General features: G+C 32.4%; 1 protein-coding gene across 9 annotated transcripts in view; it reads left to right on the forward strand.

Annotated features, from left to right (window-relative positions):
• ERBB4 (erb-b2 receptor tyrosine kinase 4) overlaps positions 1-16,882 on the forward strand; it is a 1,195,692-nt gene that overhangs the window by 1,136,246 nt on the left and 42,564 nt on the right. For all 9 annotated transcript variants that reach the window (XM_058300185.2, XM_058300187.2, XM_058300190.2 and 6 more), the window contains 5 exons: positions 1,066-1,221; positions 3,514-3,589; positions 6,472-6,618; positions 8,668-8,765; positions 9,916-10,086. In XM_058300185.2, coding sequence (XP_058156168.1) covers positions 1,066-1,221; positions 3,514-3,589; positions 6,472-6,618; positions 8,668-8,765; positions 9,916-10,086 — 648 coding nt within the window. The remainder of the gene's footprint in view (positions 1-1,065; positions 1,222-3,513; positions 3,590-6,471; positions 6,619-8,667; positions 8,766-9,915; positions 10,087-16,882) is intronic.

The raw sequence follows: 16,882 nt of genomic DNA on the forward strand, positions 1-16,882 counted from the left end.
TACTTTATAATAATTCTGATTTCCTTTTGAATGACAATATTTTTTACCAGTGAAATCCTCAGTATAGAATTTCTCATAATTCTTCAATAAAAATATGTTCACTCTAATCTAGGCCTCCAAGTTCATTTTCTCGGTTTCACATAAACCTTTTAGTTAAGGCTAGTGCTTAAGGACAATGTTTCCCTACTGCTGAAGTATAATGAATAAACTAGTTATTCTATAGATGATTATTTTGCTGAATCTGTGGACATATTAATATATAATATACATTGCATGCTACTTATACTGTATATATCTATGTCTGAGTGTGTGTGTGTGTGTGTGTGTATATATATATTCAGCTATACCTCATCTCTTTTTGGCAATTAACAATAAATTTTGTTTTTAATTACCCTGTATGTTATATGATGATAACATATTAAAAGATATTTTGTTATAAACTATGTAATTTCCCTGTGGGTTCTTATAATGACTACTAATGACATAAAAACCTTTCGTTACTATATTTTTAATGTCCTCAAGATATATTTTATCCTTTGCATAATCGATAGGAATAATAATTCTTCACCCTCAATATACCCTATGATGGCAATTTTGACACCATTTAAGCAGACATGAATTTTTGTTTTCTTTTAATGGATGAATGCGTTTATTGGGAGGGAGTGGTGAGTGGGAATAGGACACAAAGCAGAGGTTATTATGAAGGAAACAACTAACAGTATGTGGGTCAATCCCAGCATATGTTAGTTTATCTATTAAGACACCTGAAAACCTCACTAAGGAAAGTGTTTTCAAAAGGATATAGAGTCTCAGGGACAAAAGATCAAATATTGAGCTCACTTTCAGGTAAACCATTCTCCTTTATAGGACTTCAATGGAAAAAAATAAAAGACCAAAAGCTATTTGTGGTTTGCATTTTTTCCCCAGGTTTTCCATACTTTTGACACTATGCCAGCATTCTGGCTTCACTTGAAAAAAGTAAGCACTTTCAACTGAATGCTAAGAGAGTCCTCTTTAGAAGATGGCATTAACAGATCATTATTGGGACTCTTGGTGTTTTTTCAGGGAATGATGTACCTGGAAGAAAGACGTCTTGTTCATCGAGATTTGGCAGCCCGTAATGTCTTAGTGAAGTCTCCAAACCATGTGAAAATCACAGATTTTGGATTAGCCAGACTCTTGGAGGGAGATGAAAAAGAATATAACGCCGATGGAGGAAAGGTATCTTTTCAAGAGCAATATTGTGTGAAAATATAGTATTATATCCTTTTATCCCCTTATGTTTTATAGAAGGAAGCCCAATAAACCAGAGATTATAAATATCCTATTCTACCATTTCTTTTTTGACTCCTAGCCAGGGTAAAATATATAACATATTACCAACTTCTTTTACTCAAAAGTAGCTAAAATAAGGCAATTTGTGTTCTTGTGTCACATCGAGTTTTGAAAAGCAGGTGGATTCTTAGGCACTCTGTAAAATAAACTTTAACCAAGGACTGTAGAAAATGTCCCACTGACATTTGTAAAACTGATTCTAACAAGGGCTAGAGCTTCATTCTCATAGATTTGAGAGAAGCCTGGCTACTACCAGGAACCATATCTCACTGGAAGGTTGCCACCTATTTAAATTTGCTACCTACCATACCAGATAGAACTGGCTCTACTTTTTTTTTTCAGCTTCTGTCATAGTATATGATTTACCTATTTATTATGTTTATTGTCTGAGTGTCTCCACTAGAATGTAAACTGTTTCTGTATCCTCAGATGCCTGAACTGTGGCACTGCCTCCTCTTCTTTTCTCACTCTCCATCTTTATCCTCTGCCTGACAACTGTGTCCCTGCCTCTCTCACCTCCGTATGGTCTCAGTCCATGCCTTAGGTCCAGTTTCTAACTTTCCTATCAACTCGCTGTTTAACTTGCCATTGTAGGCTAGCCAGGTAGGGTAGTCTTCCTGTGGATATCCCTCCTCTGACTTGATCTGAATAAGCCTACATCAGGATAGGCCAAGTGAAGTATACATATGCAATCTTGACCTATCAGCTTACACTAACAACAAACGATTTATTCACATGTCATTATAAATTATTTATTATATTTATTAATCATGGACCTTCTAAATATATTATAAGTCTTTTGGACTGAAGGATTTTCAAATGCTTATCTTACCTTTCTATCCTTAACTCTCATATAAATATCTATACTCAAATCTTTTCATAAGGCAAAAGAACACAATATTCATTTACAACAAACAAACAAACTTGTTTTATAATATTATCTGCTTTCCCCTGATTTTATTATATTTCGTCTGTTTACTACCAGATTGAAAGGATTTGAGACCACAGTGTAGAAATTCACTGCAAGATTGCACAGAAGTAGAAGTCTATAAATCACATGGCTTCACTTGTCTTGAGTACATACAGCTGTAGGATTTGTCTAAAGCAAGATTCATTATAGCTTTAAATGCCTAGTAACCATTAAGTCTTTATCAAGCCACCTGTGATTTAAACTTCCTCCTTTAACACAATGTCCGTAGTCCATAAAGTCTGCTAACTCCTTGCCCATAGGGAAATTACTTTCAATGTGTCTTCTGTTCCCTTTCACTGAATATCATGATTCTGTCATAGAGTTACCTTGATGTCACCTTGGTGAGCAGCCAACCTCATGATTTCAAATACCTATTTAGTTTTAAGCTTTCAGCTGCAAAGTAGAAAGTGTTGATCTTTATTCCCTAGAATCTAATTATATTTCCAGCTATGTAATGCTGCCCTTCGTGGTTGAAACCACTCCACTACCCCATCATCAGAAGGATATGTGGGTGAAGTTGTTTTTTCTTTAGTGGTGATGGATTTGAGCTGATCCTCTTACATTCTTTTATATAGCTCTTATTTTGAAAAGCAGTACATAATTTTAATACTGGTTAACCAAAATGGGGGAGGGCATTTGTGGCTGGGAACAAAGCAAAACTAACTCTGGAATTCATGATTTTAGGGATTTTAATGATTGAATTATATGGGAGGAGTAGGGAGGGGGTGAGTGAAGAATGAAACCATTGTCTCAATAGCCCAAGTTTATCTGAGGATAAAAAGGGGTAACTGAAAATGTAAGAACCTCATTTTTGGGAAAATTTTTTAAAATAATCACATTTTAACTGGCCCATTTGCTAGATGTTTAAATTTGATATTGTGAATAATGATGTTAAATAGTAACTTAATCAATTACTGAGCACTAATCAAGAACTACAGAAAGTGGTCCTTATGCCATTTTACTTTTCACTGTTTATGAAGCTTTTCTTAAAAAATAGTGTACCGTTAGCTAAATTCATTTCATGCAATTTATAAATTTCAATTATTTGTTAATCATATTGAAAAATAAACTATATAGATGTAAATAAATGTGTACATATGTGCCATAAAAATACAATTGAGGCAAGTCCACATACTAACATTTAGGAAATAAACATAGAAATTATTTTTTATGTAATTATAAAACTTATGTTTCTTCTTTCTTCATAGATGCCAATTAAATGGATGGCTCTGGAATGTATACACTACAGGAAATTCACCCACCAGAGTGATGTTTGGAGCTGTGGTAAATAAATCTTGTCTAGTGAATTAAAGCTTTTAGATATATATAAAATATCATAAGCCAAACTATTTTGACTTAAGTTATCGTGTTAGAATTGTCTATTTATAAACCTCCTTTCCTAAAGGAATTAACTTAGCAATTGCTTAAATAAGCAGAAACAAAGACAAAACCACTTCTAAACATCATTGCTACCTGTCTTTTCTGTTATTTCCTAGTTCTCTAAAATGTAGGATACTATTCTCTCTGCTGAGTTGTCTGTCATAAGCTCTGGTTAGGAGCAAAATGGTTGATAACTCTGACAAAAACCAAATGTCTTTTTAAACTTAATGACAACTTCAAAGAATCTCACAGCCTTAACTTTTTACAACTCTTTGAAAATATCATTGACTGCAGTGAATTTTTTTTTTTAAATCTTTTTATATTGATATTTCTGTCCTTCAGTCAAAATAGAGAGATTTTATCGAAGCAAAACAAATACTAAAAGCAGTAGGGTAAGAACAGTGAAAGTGAGGGGAGAGGTAAGAGAGAAGGCAGCTTATTGTAGATTTGATTTTAATTTACAAACTACTTTGGGTATAAGAAATTTTAGAGAGTGAATAATTTAAATGAAAAAGATTAGAACATTTATTTAATTGTGTTTAACTCAATTGTCAGATGAGCTATTTAGCATCTGTCTGGCTTAAGTTCTACTATTACCAAGAATGAATCAGCAGCTTTTCTAAGTTTTATTACACCATAAAAAATTAGCATTTTTTCCTCACAAATAAAGAGTCCAATGCCCATTGCCCATTTAAATAAAATGATTGGTGGTAGGGTTTTTAAGCTGGGTACAATTTATTCTATTGTGCTTGAATTTAAATTCAGTTTTAACTTTTATTTTTAGAAAAAGATTTAAGCCATATGACCACTAAAGAACTTAATACTACTCATCTGGGAAAGAATAAATTATGTTTTGTAAGAACTTTATTGAAGACATTTCAATAACGTGGATTTTTGTCAAATGTGTAAGCCATAGGAGTTATTAAAATTTCCATGCAGTGTCAGGTATTTCTCTCAGCTTAAAAATTGAAACTGTTGTGCCTCTGATGCTTAGATAAGTATAGGAAGAATGCTTGGCAAAACTTAACTGTTCAGCTACTGTAAGGAGTAAATAGAAAAACAAATCTATCAAATATTTTTTCTTTTTTTTTTTCTGTTTCTCTGAATTAGATGGGGCAACCTGCTAGAGGCAGATTTTAAATAATTTTAAAGTGAAAAAAAATAATTTGCTGGCAGAAAAATCACCTTTTTAATATTAAAGTTGTCCTTTGGGGAAAATTCTGTTACTCAGGCTATACTATTTACCTGTATGTTGAGCTATGCAGTAGCTAAAATCCCAGGAGCTATTCAGTAAAAATCCATCAATCAATTGAAAAATAAATAAATAAATATCTGTTTTGAAACATAGCCCAGGTCAAAAATCCATAGGTTTTAAGATTTAACCTAGGGGTGCTAATGTGGCTCAGTGGTTAAGTGCTGGCTTCCTACATGCTAGGTTCTGGGTTCAATCCCTGGCCTGATATCTCAAAAAAAAAAAAAAAAAAAAAAAAGCTAACCTATTTTAAGAATTTTAAGAAATATCTTAGTTAAGTCATACACAGCTGAGAAAGCTATAATATAATCTTCTTTACAGTGTACCTTTGTGGAAAATTGCCACCGGTTCATCTTTATTTTCATAAAAATAAACATGTATTGATTGTGGTATATATCTTCCAACGACAGCATTGCAGTATGAGTTCTGAGGGGGTTTCTGGTTTAGTTTTTCTGAGATTGACATTCTACATACAGCCATCTCTTTTTAGCCCTAACTTAACCATCACTCCAATAAAATATGTAATAGATGATTATTAGTAGAAGTAGGGGTTTTGATGTTTCTGCTTTTGTTTTTTGTGTTTTTATTTGTTTTATTATTTTGATTTATATCTTCCTTACAATCAAAGTTCTGGAATTTGGTTTTTTAATACTGGCAAAGCTAGCCCAGTGCTAAAAATAATTTTTAATTATTCACTTGCTAGATCATAAAAAAGAGTTCTGTAGCATATATATTATTGCTTAAATCAGAAGCATTATTATCAGAATTGGCTATTCGCATGCTACCATTTAAGGTATTTGCTTTTACAGAAGGAATCAATGTTCAGTGATTTAAGAAACTCCTTTAATTATCTAAGGGATAAATCATTCTTTGTTCCATTCAGTTTCATGATGTCCACTTCATGTATATCTTACACTTGGATTGTACCTCACTCAGGATGTCATATGTGATATGAAATCACTGACATACCATAGAAACAGATAAATATGACATATCTGTTCAATTACACCTCTTCTCTTTTTTGTTAGAAAGAGGCCTACAATGCCTTACTATAACTTGAGAAAATCAGAACCCCAGTTTAATCTTTAGGGTTTTTAATAGCAAAGATGATCTGCCTTACCTCAAAATTAGTTAATGTCAGATTTTGCCTGCAATCATATTTATTGGTACTGAAGACTCATGTATATAGTAAATTAATTGTTTTATATTTTGTAATGTGACGTAGTACAAAACAGCCCAAGCACCACGTCTTAGCATTACTTTCAACAAAAAATGGGAAATGATTCCATATTCTGATCTTAACTCTCAATTGTTTTTGCTATCATTAAAAAATCCAACACAATAATAAAGAAATTGAGTTTCCTAGAAAGATTTTGGGATTGGGGATCTCATAATAGAAAAGGAATCTAAAGAGCTTTTCTTTTGATTCTCTTTTGACTTACCTTCATAGAGCCTACTTTTGCCTCTGGCATATTGCTGGTCTGTTAAAGTATGTTGTTAATGTGCTTAAAAAAGGATTTGATCTCCAATTTAGGAGTCACTATATGGGAACTGATGACCTTTGGAGGAAAACCTTATGATGGAATTCCAACCCGAGAAATCCCCGATTTATTAGAGAAAGGAGAACGTTTGCCTCAGCCTCCCATCTGCACCATTGATGTTTACATGGTCATGGTCAAATGTAAGACTGCAAAATAACGTTATCATTACCATCACCATTCTTAGTAAATAATACAGATTAATCTAACTGTATAATGTTTCTCTGTATTTTAAAATATTGATAAATTAATAAATATACAAAAGTAAGCAAAGTGTAAACACCTGTTTGCTGTGATTATTCTCGATATGAAATAATATGCTTCCATGCCATTAGTCTAAATTATATTACTCTTACTCTTTTATTCATTTCACTTCAATTCTTATCATTTCCATGACAATCAAATTGTCTGTCATTAAGAATTATAGTCACAATAATATTAGTTATCCTTATGTAAAAATACAAGACTAAATAAATGATCAAAATATAAAGAATGCAAGCTTGAAATTGAAAGCTAAAATATTAATTAAACTGAAATATGTTTACCAGTTTTAGTTAGGAGGAAATTAGTGAAGGGGATGGGATAGGAAGAATGAACCCACAGAGAACTAAAAATATTATGAATCTTTACTTTTTTTCAATTTTATCATTTGTTTACATCTAACTCTTATTTTTCCCCCTTTCTATGCCTGAGACACATAAGTATTATAAATGTGTTTTGAAAGCGAAGCCCTTAATTTAAATAGAATTAGTGAAGTCTCTGGAGTTTCTGACTTAATTTAAGGGAGATTAACATGCAGCAATCTCTCTTGTATAATCTGGGTTTTTCCCCTTTTGATTTACACAGGGTTAGCAAAGAAACAAACCAGTGAAGGTGAATAAGCATCTTATTAATAAGAGACTTTGGACCCAGGTCTACTCAGATTTATATTCATGACATGTGTGATACATTCTGACAGTGAGGGAAGGAAAAAAAAAAGTGCTTTCCAGTTCAGGTCAGCATGCCCTTTTCTCTAAGCATAGTTCTATTTACTCAATATTTAGATAGCGAGAGACTGATACTTCACTGTGAAGTTAACCTTTATAGTTCCAATAGTTCCTGAAACACCTATTTTCTCATTAGCATTTTGGTATCAAAAAAGAAAAAAGTTTAATGGATACAGACATAATATAAAACATAGCTGAGGATGAAGTATTTGAGCTTTTTAGAAAGAAATAAACAGATGGCATTAATGATTTAAAAAATAACCAAAGACTTGCCAGAATAAAATTTGAAATCCCAGAAACAGGCTTTATTGGATCAAATATTGATCAGTGGACGTCTATGGAAGAAAAGTTGGAAAAAAAGCATGAATTATATTATGACCCCAGAACTAGCATAGGAGATAAAGCTTCATTTACATCTTCTGATGAAATGATATAAAACTGGGAAAACACTGCCTACTAGAGAACTTTCCTTGCTTTTAGGAGTTTAATATCCAAGAAGAGTGTTATTTAGCAGGAAAACCAAGGAAAGCTGGCCTTTTATTCTTGCCATCTCATCAGCTATACAGAGCTTAGGAAGATAAAGCCCATTTTATCTAAACTCTTTGCTAACTAAGAATAAATACTTTGACAGTTGAATTGCTGATAGAATTTTTATGCTTGGTAGGCTAGTACTAAGATAAGCTAATGGCAATTGCTGAACAAACAGTACCAATAACTTTACATTAGCTTTTTTCCACACAGAAAAAAGTAGCATGAAAAACTTGCTTTCTATTTCTCCCCCTTTGTGCTAGTGTCCAGCTTTATAACTAAATCTTGCCCTCCATGTTACTCTTGGTACAAAATGATATATTTTATTCCAATCACCTCTTCTATAACCATTAAAGTGACATTTTAGAAAAATTGCCTCTACACCAATGGCAAAAAGAAGATCTGAACTTGTATCAGTAGCCATAGTTAGCCTGGGTTCTATTTTCTAGGTAAAAAAATTAATTTTAAGTCAAATCAACAAAATAAAATGTTTACCTTTTGTTTTTATAGTATATTACATTTAGTTATGAATATAGGATTGGGACAGTCTCACCTATTGGATTGATAAATTGTTACTGAAACAATATTTTTCATCCTTTAGCTTATATTTTCATAAAGTTTAAATCTTGTTTCTTTTTTCTGATTATGGATAAAATGACTCTGTGTGTAAATTTTTAGGTTGGATGATTGATGCTGACAGTAGACCTAAATTCAAGGAATTGGCTGCTGAATTTTCAAGGATGGCTCGAGATCCTCAAAGATACCTAGTTATTCAGGTTAGTAGATTTGACTTATGTTTTCAAGACTTTTTAGCACTCTACTTTTTATTACTATGATCTGAAAGTCATTTTTGTTATTATAATTATTCCTTTTCTGAGTCAAAAATAGATTTTTGTTTTAATCTTGTCCATGCTTGAAGATAATCAAAATTTTCAAGGCAATAAACATTGAAAATATTTCCTAGAAAAATATTTTTTTACTATATTTCATTTTGATTTTGTTGCTATAGAATATCTAAGCAATAACTCAATTTCAAATGAATTGATGCACGTAGGAATCAAGTAACAGGCCAAATAAATATTTTATATCAAACTTTAGGAAAAAGGGGATTGGGTTATTTAAAATTTGTAGTATTTTTTTCAAAGATTATTACTCAAACCATAAATAAATGGACTTTGGATGACATTGAATTATGGTCTGGTATAAAACAAGATAGCCAGTTAGCCTTTATCTTCATATTAATAGACTTAAGTGAAGATAAAAGCCATGTATTAGATCTTGTGATTTCCAGCTGTATTTTCCTAGATTAACATATCAACTGAAATTGTATACCCCCCAAAAAAAGAAAAATCACATGAGAAGTTATATTTAAGAAATAGATATGATGAGAAAGACTGTAACAAGGGTTTTGGTTTCTCTCCTACACCTATTTATTCTACCTGCAACTTGCACACATGTCATTTTGAATGCCACCACTTTAACAATGTAGCCATTATCCTATAGAACAAATCATGGAGCCTACACTATCAAACCAACCAAGTGAAAGGTAATTAAAATAATTTAAAGTTTAGTAAGTTAATTGCCCCTTATTTTTTCTTCAAGATACAGCTCAAAGGCCATTTGACAATGAAATAAATATTGCCTCCCTCAAAGCATTCATAGCATTCTGCTTTATTTGTCTCTAATGGCAGCTATCACATTCTTGTATTAAATTTCATATAGAACCTATTAGATTGTATATTTCTTTATGGCTCAGAGTTGTGCTGAAAAAATATTTTTTAAATGAGTCCATTAATTTTCAACCATTTGTTTTGATAGTATTTAGTTTTGCTCCAAAGTCTACATATTTAAGATGAAGAGAAGACTTGTAACAACATCATATTCTTTCTTTCTTTTTTTTGGACTAATCAATGGGCAATTATTTAGGGTGATGATCGTATGAAACTTCCCAGTCCGAACGACAGCAAGTTCTTTCAGAATCTCTTAGATGAAGAGGATTTAGAAGATATGATGGATGCTGAAGAGTATCTGGTCCCTCAGGCTTTCAACATCCCACCTCCCATTTATACTTCCAGAGCAAGAATTGACTCAAATAGGGTAAGAAGTAATTATATACTATTACCATATTATTTCTGAGAAGGGAAACCATGTAGATAGATTGTTCATAATATAAATTACAAAATAATTATATAGGCCCAATCAGTGTAATTCCTAGATTAAAAACATATTATATCCACAAAAAGTATGCTAAGCTTGCTTTATATAGATACTTTTGAATACATACTTGGGCAATGCCATATGCAACTCTGAATTTCTCAAGGTTTCAAAAAGAAATGTTTTCCTCTTCTGAAGTTAGTTAAAACAAATCTTAAGTTTTTAAAATCTAAAACCATAATAAAATAAGGGTACATGTACATAAATAAGTGAAAAATTTTTACCAAGGTAAGCCTTCTTTTCTTTCTCAATAAGATAAAAAGACTTATTATTTAAGAGGTAATGTGAGCTCAACTCAATTCACTCATTCAATATTTTCTGTCAATTTGAAATTGAAACACAGAAAACTCTGCAATCCATTTAACTAAACCAATCAGTTTGGTAGATCTGCTGAGTATTTTCTAAGATATATATTTAAGTTTTGAAAGCAGCTTCATAAAAGTATTTACATTCCATTTTAAACATTGAGCCCACTCTATGTGAATACCATTCTTTCTCTGAAAGCTGTCAAATCCATGTATTTGCTCACTTGTTTGGTTTTTTAAAATTCATTCGTCAGTCATTTGACATGTATTGAGTACCTCTGCATGTGAGGCATTTGGCACTAGAGACTCAAAGATTTTTGAAGAATTTCCCAGGTGAATGAAAGGGTCAGGCATATATATGAAGAACAGAGCAATGTGCTATGGAGCATGGAAAAGCAAGGAGTTTATGTCTGTAATCAATTTCTTCCATTATAAGATATAAATGTGATGCTTAATTTTTTCTAGAAATTGATTCTTTTCTCTTTGTCCCCTTATCCCATCTAAGAATATTATCATAGCTCATTGCACAAACAGCATCCTATTTCTCTTGACCTTAAGAGAGAAGACAATTTTCAACTTACTGCTCATTCTCTAATTGTCACACTTCAGACTGAGAACAATGATAAAGTAATCCTCACCGAGTACTTACTCCATGTCAACACATATATACTAACTCACCCAATCCTCCCAACAACCCCATGAGCTTCTATTATTATACTCATCTCACAGGTGAGGAAACTTCAGGCAGAGAGATTAGGTGACTTGACTAGGGTCATATAGGTAGCCAGTGGAATGAAAAGCTGGATTCTTACATAAGCCAATTCTCTGTATGATATTATATTACTGTTTCAAGGTTATTGGAACATGTTGTTTCCATAATATGATAATATTTATTGACATCCACCTCAACATCTGGGATAAGTGCTGTTTGGAAAATCCCACAAGCAATTCTCCTGTAAAATGCACACCTCACACATTTTATCCTCCCACCTCCATTGAGGTCTGATACAGGAAGAAGCAAGGCTGTAGTCCTCAATAATTTTGTATGAAAAATATGTTATTTCAGTCTGAATGGAAATTATATCTTATGCCCAGTAAGATGGAGATAATTGAAAGTTTCCAGAATTAAATCATCTGATATTGAACAGTAGTCTTTTGTTAGTGGGACTGAGGAAAAGTCTTTAAGGTGTGTACAGGAGGCATTTTCTTTTTCCTCTGGACACTTTGCAAAATGGCAAAATTCATAATTTAAATCACAGTTTATAATTTAAGCAACAAATTCATTACTTTTTATTAAAACAATGAAGATCTAAAAACTAGCTTTCCTTTCTTAAGTTGAAATGCTGTGAAGGCCATAATTTCAATCTTTTTAAAAAAGAATTCTCAAATTCCAAAGTTCTGCTCATTTTAATTTATCCTCTATACAAGGAATTATTAATAAAGGTTTGAATTAACAAAATGAAATTGAGATGAAGTAGAATTCACCTGAGTATTTATTTGGCCTTTAGTCATCATTTCTTATTCCACTTTATTATTTAAAGAATATTATCTGTGGATTTCTTTTTACTTTTTCAGGTCTTGGTAAAGGAATTGTGAATAAATGTTTTATTTTCAGGCATTTTAAAAAGCCTTATTAGTCATTTTATGAAGAGCTCTCTATTTTCCTAATTTTTAAGGAAAATTTTAATGTTAATATCTAATCTGTCCAAATGCTGGTTTTGTTTTCTTTTTTCCTGTGAGGCTAAGTAATATTTTATATTCAGAAAATAAATTACTTCAATTTTAGGTTCTGTTGCCAAATTATGTGGTAAGAGAAAATCTTTCAGTAAATTTTGATAAAATGTTTTTTGAGCAATTTTGGTAATCCCTGTTCCTCACTAGCTGAGAAACTATTTTTTTTTTAAAGATACTTAGATTACTTAAATGTTACATAAAAAATATAGGGGACTCCCATATGCCCTGCTCCCCACACCACCCACATTTGCTCACATTAACAACATCCTTCATTAGTGTGGTACATTCTTTGCAATTGATGAACACATTTTGGAGCATTGCCACTAAGCATGGATTATAGTTTACATTGTAGTTTATACCTTTCCCACACAGTTCTGTAGGTTATGGCAAGATATATAATGGACGGTATCTGTCATTGCAATGTCATTCAGGACAACTCTCACGTCCCAAAATTGCCCCCGTGTTACATGTTTTCCCTCTCCCTGACCCCAGAACCTCCAGTGGCTACTGCCTCCTCATCAATGATATAAGTACTTCCATTGCTTGAGTCACAATAAGTCTGTAGTAGAATACCAATAAGTCCGTTCTAGTCCATAGTTCATTCCCCAATCCTGAGGATTCTGGGATGGTGATGCCCATTCCACCTTTAATTGAGAAGGGACTTCAGTCCTGTATGGCCAATGGATGGGACTCTGTTACTTGCAGTTGTAGACTCTCTCAGTTCCTTGGTATGGTGGTTGTCCATCATCACCTCCTTGTTAGTTGTCCTGGGTGACACGTTCAGTGAACTGGAGAGTTTGAGGTTCACAGTCCAGCTGGCACGTGGACAGTCTGAAGATTCAAGTCTATTGGGTGTACACTTACCAACTCCAGCACCAACTAAGCCGATGCCATCTTCCTGTAACTCCTGAGAAACTATAAATAATGTCCTTAGTGTCTCCATGACTTAGTTTCCTCATCTGTTAGTTAGACACAATAGAACCTATCTTGTATGATTATTGGGCAATTAATTGAAAAAAAAAAAACCTCAGTAACCTGTATTGCCAGACCAATATTTATTATCCTCTTTTCTGAATCACCAAATTTTCATTTTTACTTTTTCCTTTGTCATTTTAAATCATAAGTAATCCCTTTTTTTCCTGTAAAGTTTTATACCCATTATCTATAAAAAATCTATTTATGCATTCACTACTTGGCAAGCAAAATATGTGTGTTGATATTTATTGAGAGAGTTGATGGATAAAATTGCAAGTATCCAATTTATAGCTATGGTTGTTATTGTGAGATATAGTTTTAATATTATTTGAAACACATTTATCAAAATAAAATAAGAAAGCCATGTATATCAGCATGGTATAAATAAGAGAAACTATTTCTGCAAACTTCAATTTTCTACGTCTGTTATTTGAGGATGAAAAATTATTCACAGAATATTGTAGTAACTTTTTATATGTAAGCACATTGCCTATTGATGGGCATTTAGTAGATGTCTTAATAGGTTTTACTTTCTATTGGTGCCTTTATTCTCTGTAGATATATTTATTTAAATACATACTGCCTGATGATGGTGAATTAAATATTCAGTATAATTTTTAAATTTCTGAATAGATTTGTTATAATGTGAGTTTTGTCTTTTTGTTTTTTTATTAGAGCGGTTGTAGGTTTACAGAAAAATAATGTAGAAAGTCCAGTTCCTATATAAACTCCCACTTATAGACACACTTAGAGATTTCATTATTATTAATGTTTTGTATTAGTAACCTTTATTACAACAATATTTTTATAATTATACTATTAGCCATAGTCCATATTGACAATAGGGTTTACTTTTTGTTATATAGTCCTTGGTGGTTAATTTTAAATTTTTTACTCTGGTACCATATAAACAACCTAAAATTTCCCAATTTAGCCACTTTCAAATATACAATTCAATGGTGTTACATTCACAGTGCTTTAGTTACATTCACAAGGTTGTACTACCATCACCACCATCCATTACCAAAACTTTTCGAAGACTCCAAATAGAAACTTTGTACCAAGTAAACATTAACTCCCCATTCCCTATCCCACCCCAGCTCCTGGTAACTTGTGTTCTAGTGTCTGATTCCTTGAGTTTGCAATTCTAATTAATCATGTAAGTAAGATCATATGATATTTGCCTTTTGTGTTGGGCTTACTTCACTCAACATCTTAATGGTTCACCCATGTTGTAGCATGCAATTGAACTTTATTCCTTTTACAGTGGAATAGTATTCCTTTATATGTATTTATCACTTTTATTATCTGTTGTGTTACTTCCATCTTTTCGCAATTGTGAACAATGCTGCTATGAACATTGGTATCCAAATATCTGTCCCTGCTTTCAGTTCTTTTTGGTATATACCTAGAAGTAAGATTGCCTGGTCATATGGTTATCGTATCCTTAACTTTCTGAATTATCAAACTGTTCTCCACATCAGCTGTACCATTTTACATTCCTACCAAAACTGAATGAGTGTTATTATTCTACATCCTCTCTAACACTTATAATTTTCCATTTTTTAATGGCAGCTTTTCTACTAGGTTTCAAATGGTATATCATTTTGGTTTTGATTTGTATTTCCCTGATGGCTAATGATATTGGGCATCTTCTCATGTGCTTATTGGATTTTCGTATATCTTCTTTGGAGAATCTCTAACCACTTTAAGTTGTGTTTTATTTATTCAGCACTTGCCCTGTTAATGCAACTCTTTAACCATTTTCCAGATGTCTGTAGAAGATGGCTTTGCCAGTTCTTGCTAGTTGTTCAAATATTATGTGTGGGGGGGTGGAATCCAGGAGCATTCTTATGCCACCATCTTGGTCAACTGGAAATCCCTGTCTTTTCCTTTTGAGTGACCTTTTATATTAGTTTGGTATAAGAAATTAAAGTTAAATGCTACTATAATATTAGCTGAATAAAAATAGCTAATATACTTATATAGCTAAAGATATTATTTCTATTTTAGAAAATTTAACTTAATATAAAGCTCCAATGCTTACATATAGAAGAAGGTGTGGTTTCATTAGTCATAGGATTATTCCACATTTGTGATGAGTAGTTTTAAAGATTGAGTATTCTACCTTTCTAAAACATTTCATCACATTCAAAATTATCCTGCCACAGAAAGACAGAGGGATTGTAAATCCCGCACAATGGATACATCATTATTTCTCCACTTCTTTCAGATCTAATAAAAAGTAACAATATGAACAAATTAGTACATTTCTTCCACTTTTTGCCCTCTCTCTCCCAGAATGGATATATAAATGTGTTGAGAAATAGACTAAATAAAGGAAGAAGTGAAGGAGTAAGAAAAATAAAGGAGTTTGGCATCTCAAAAATTGAATCGGTTTCTAAATAACTGAATGTAGGCTAGGATATATGATTTTATATACTTTATTTTGTATCAGTATCACTTTACCCTCAGATTTAGATTTCATTATTTTGACAAAGACATTTTGGTAAGGCTACCACACACAATGTAATTACCTTTGAGATTTTTAAACACTAAAATTTAATAAATAAATGCTAGTAAATGTTTTGTCTCCCCTATAGGATTTATGATAATGTACTAAATATGCTTCCTAATATGCATAAACTAATAGAAACCCAAGCAAATTGTAATGCAGAAACAATAATGCCATTCTCAATAATGACAGAAGTATGAGAATCTCAAGTGGGTTTGTCTTATAGTTCCATAAATCAAAATTATGAGCTCTTATTTTATGAAATAATAGAGTAATAGTAATATCAGCTAAAACTTAGTGAGTGCTTAATGTAAGCCAGATACTGTACTTTAAATTAACTCATTTTTACTTCATGAAACTCTGTGAAGGAGGTACAATTAGTCCCATTTCAGGAGTTAAGAAAATTGAACCATGGAGAGTTTAATTAGCTTATACATGAAAAGGGGAAAAGCTAGAAATTGAGTCCAGACTTCAGTAGTCCCACATGGTGGCCATATTTCTAAGGTAATAACAAAGAGGAGATGGTACATGCAAATTTCAAGTTGCTGTAAATTTCTTGCTAATTAATACAGGTGTGAATGAAAGAAACTAAATTGGAAATCAGAGCTCTCACATTCTAGAACTCTGATATTTTAATCTTCTTCAAATAACTTAATAAGTTTCTTTACTTCAATGCCAAGAAGATTGAACTAGATCTTTTTTTATATAAAAACTTATTTTTATTTTTTTTATTTTTTTTTTCAAATTTTATCATTCCTTTTATTTATTTATTTTTTTTAATAATTTTTTTTATTGACTTTGTAATAATATTACATTAAAAATATATATGTGAGGTCCCATTCAACCCCACCCCCCCCACCCCCCCTCTCCCCCCCCCCAACAACACTCGTTCCCATCATCATGACACATCCATTGGATTTGGTAAGTACATCTTTGGGCACCTCTGCACCTCATATACATTGGTTCACATCATGTCCCATACTCTCCTCTATTCCATCATGTAGGCCCTGTGAGGATTTACAATGTCCGGTGATTACCTCTGAAGCACCATCCAGGGCAGCTCCATGTCCCGAAGATGCCTCCACCTCTCATCTCTTCCTGCCTTTCCCCATACCCTTTGTCCATTATGTCCACTTTTCCCAATCCAATG

This window comes from Dasypus novemcinctus, chromosome 7 (genome assembly GCF_030445035.2).
Source record: "Dasypus novemcinctus isolate mDasNov1 chromosome 7, mDasNov1.1.hap2, whole genome shotgun sequence".
Lineage (NCBI taxonomy): Eukaryota > Metazoa > Chordata > Mammalia > Cingulata > Dasypodidae > Dasypus > Dasypus novemcinctus.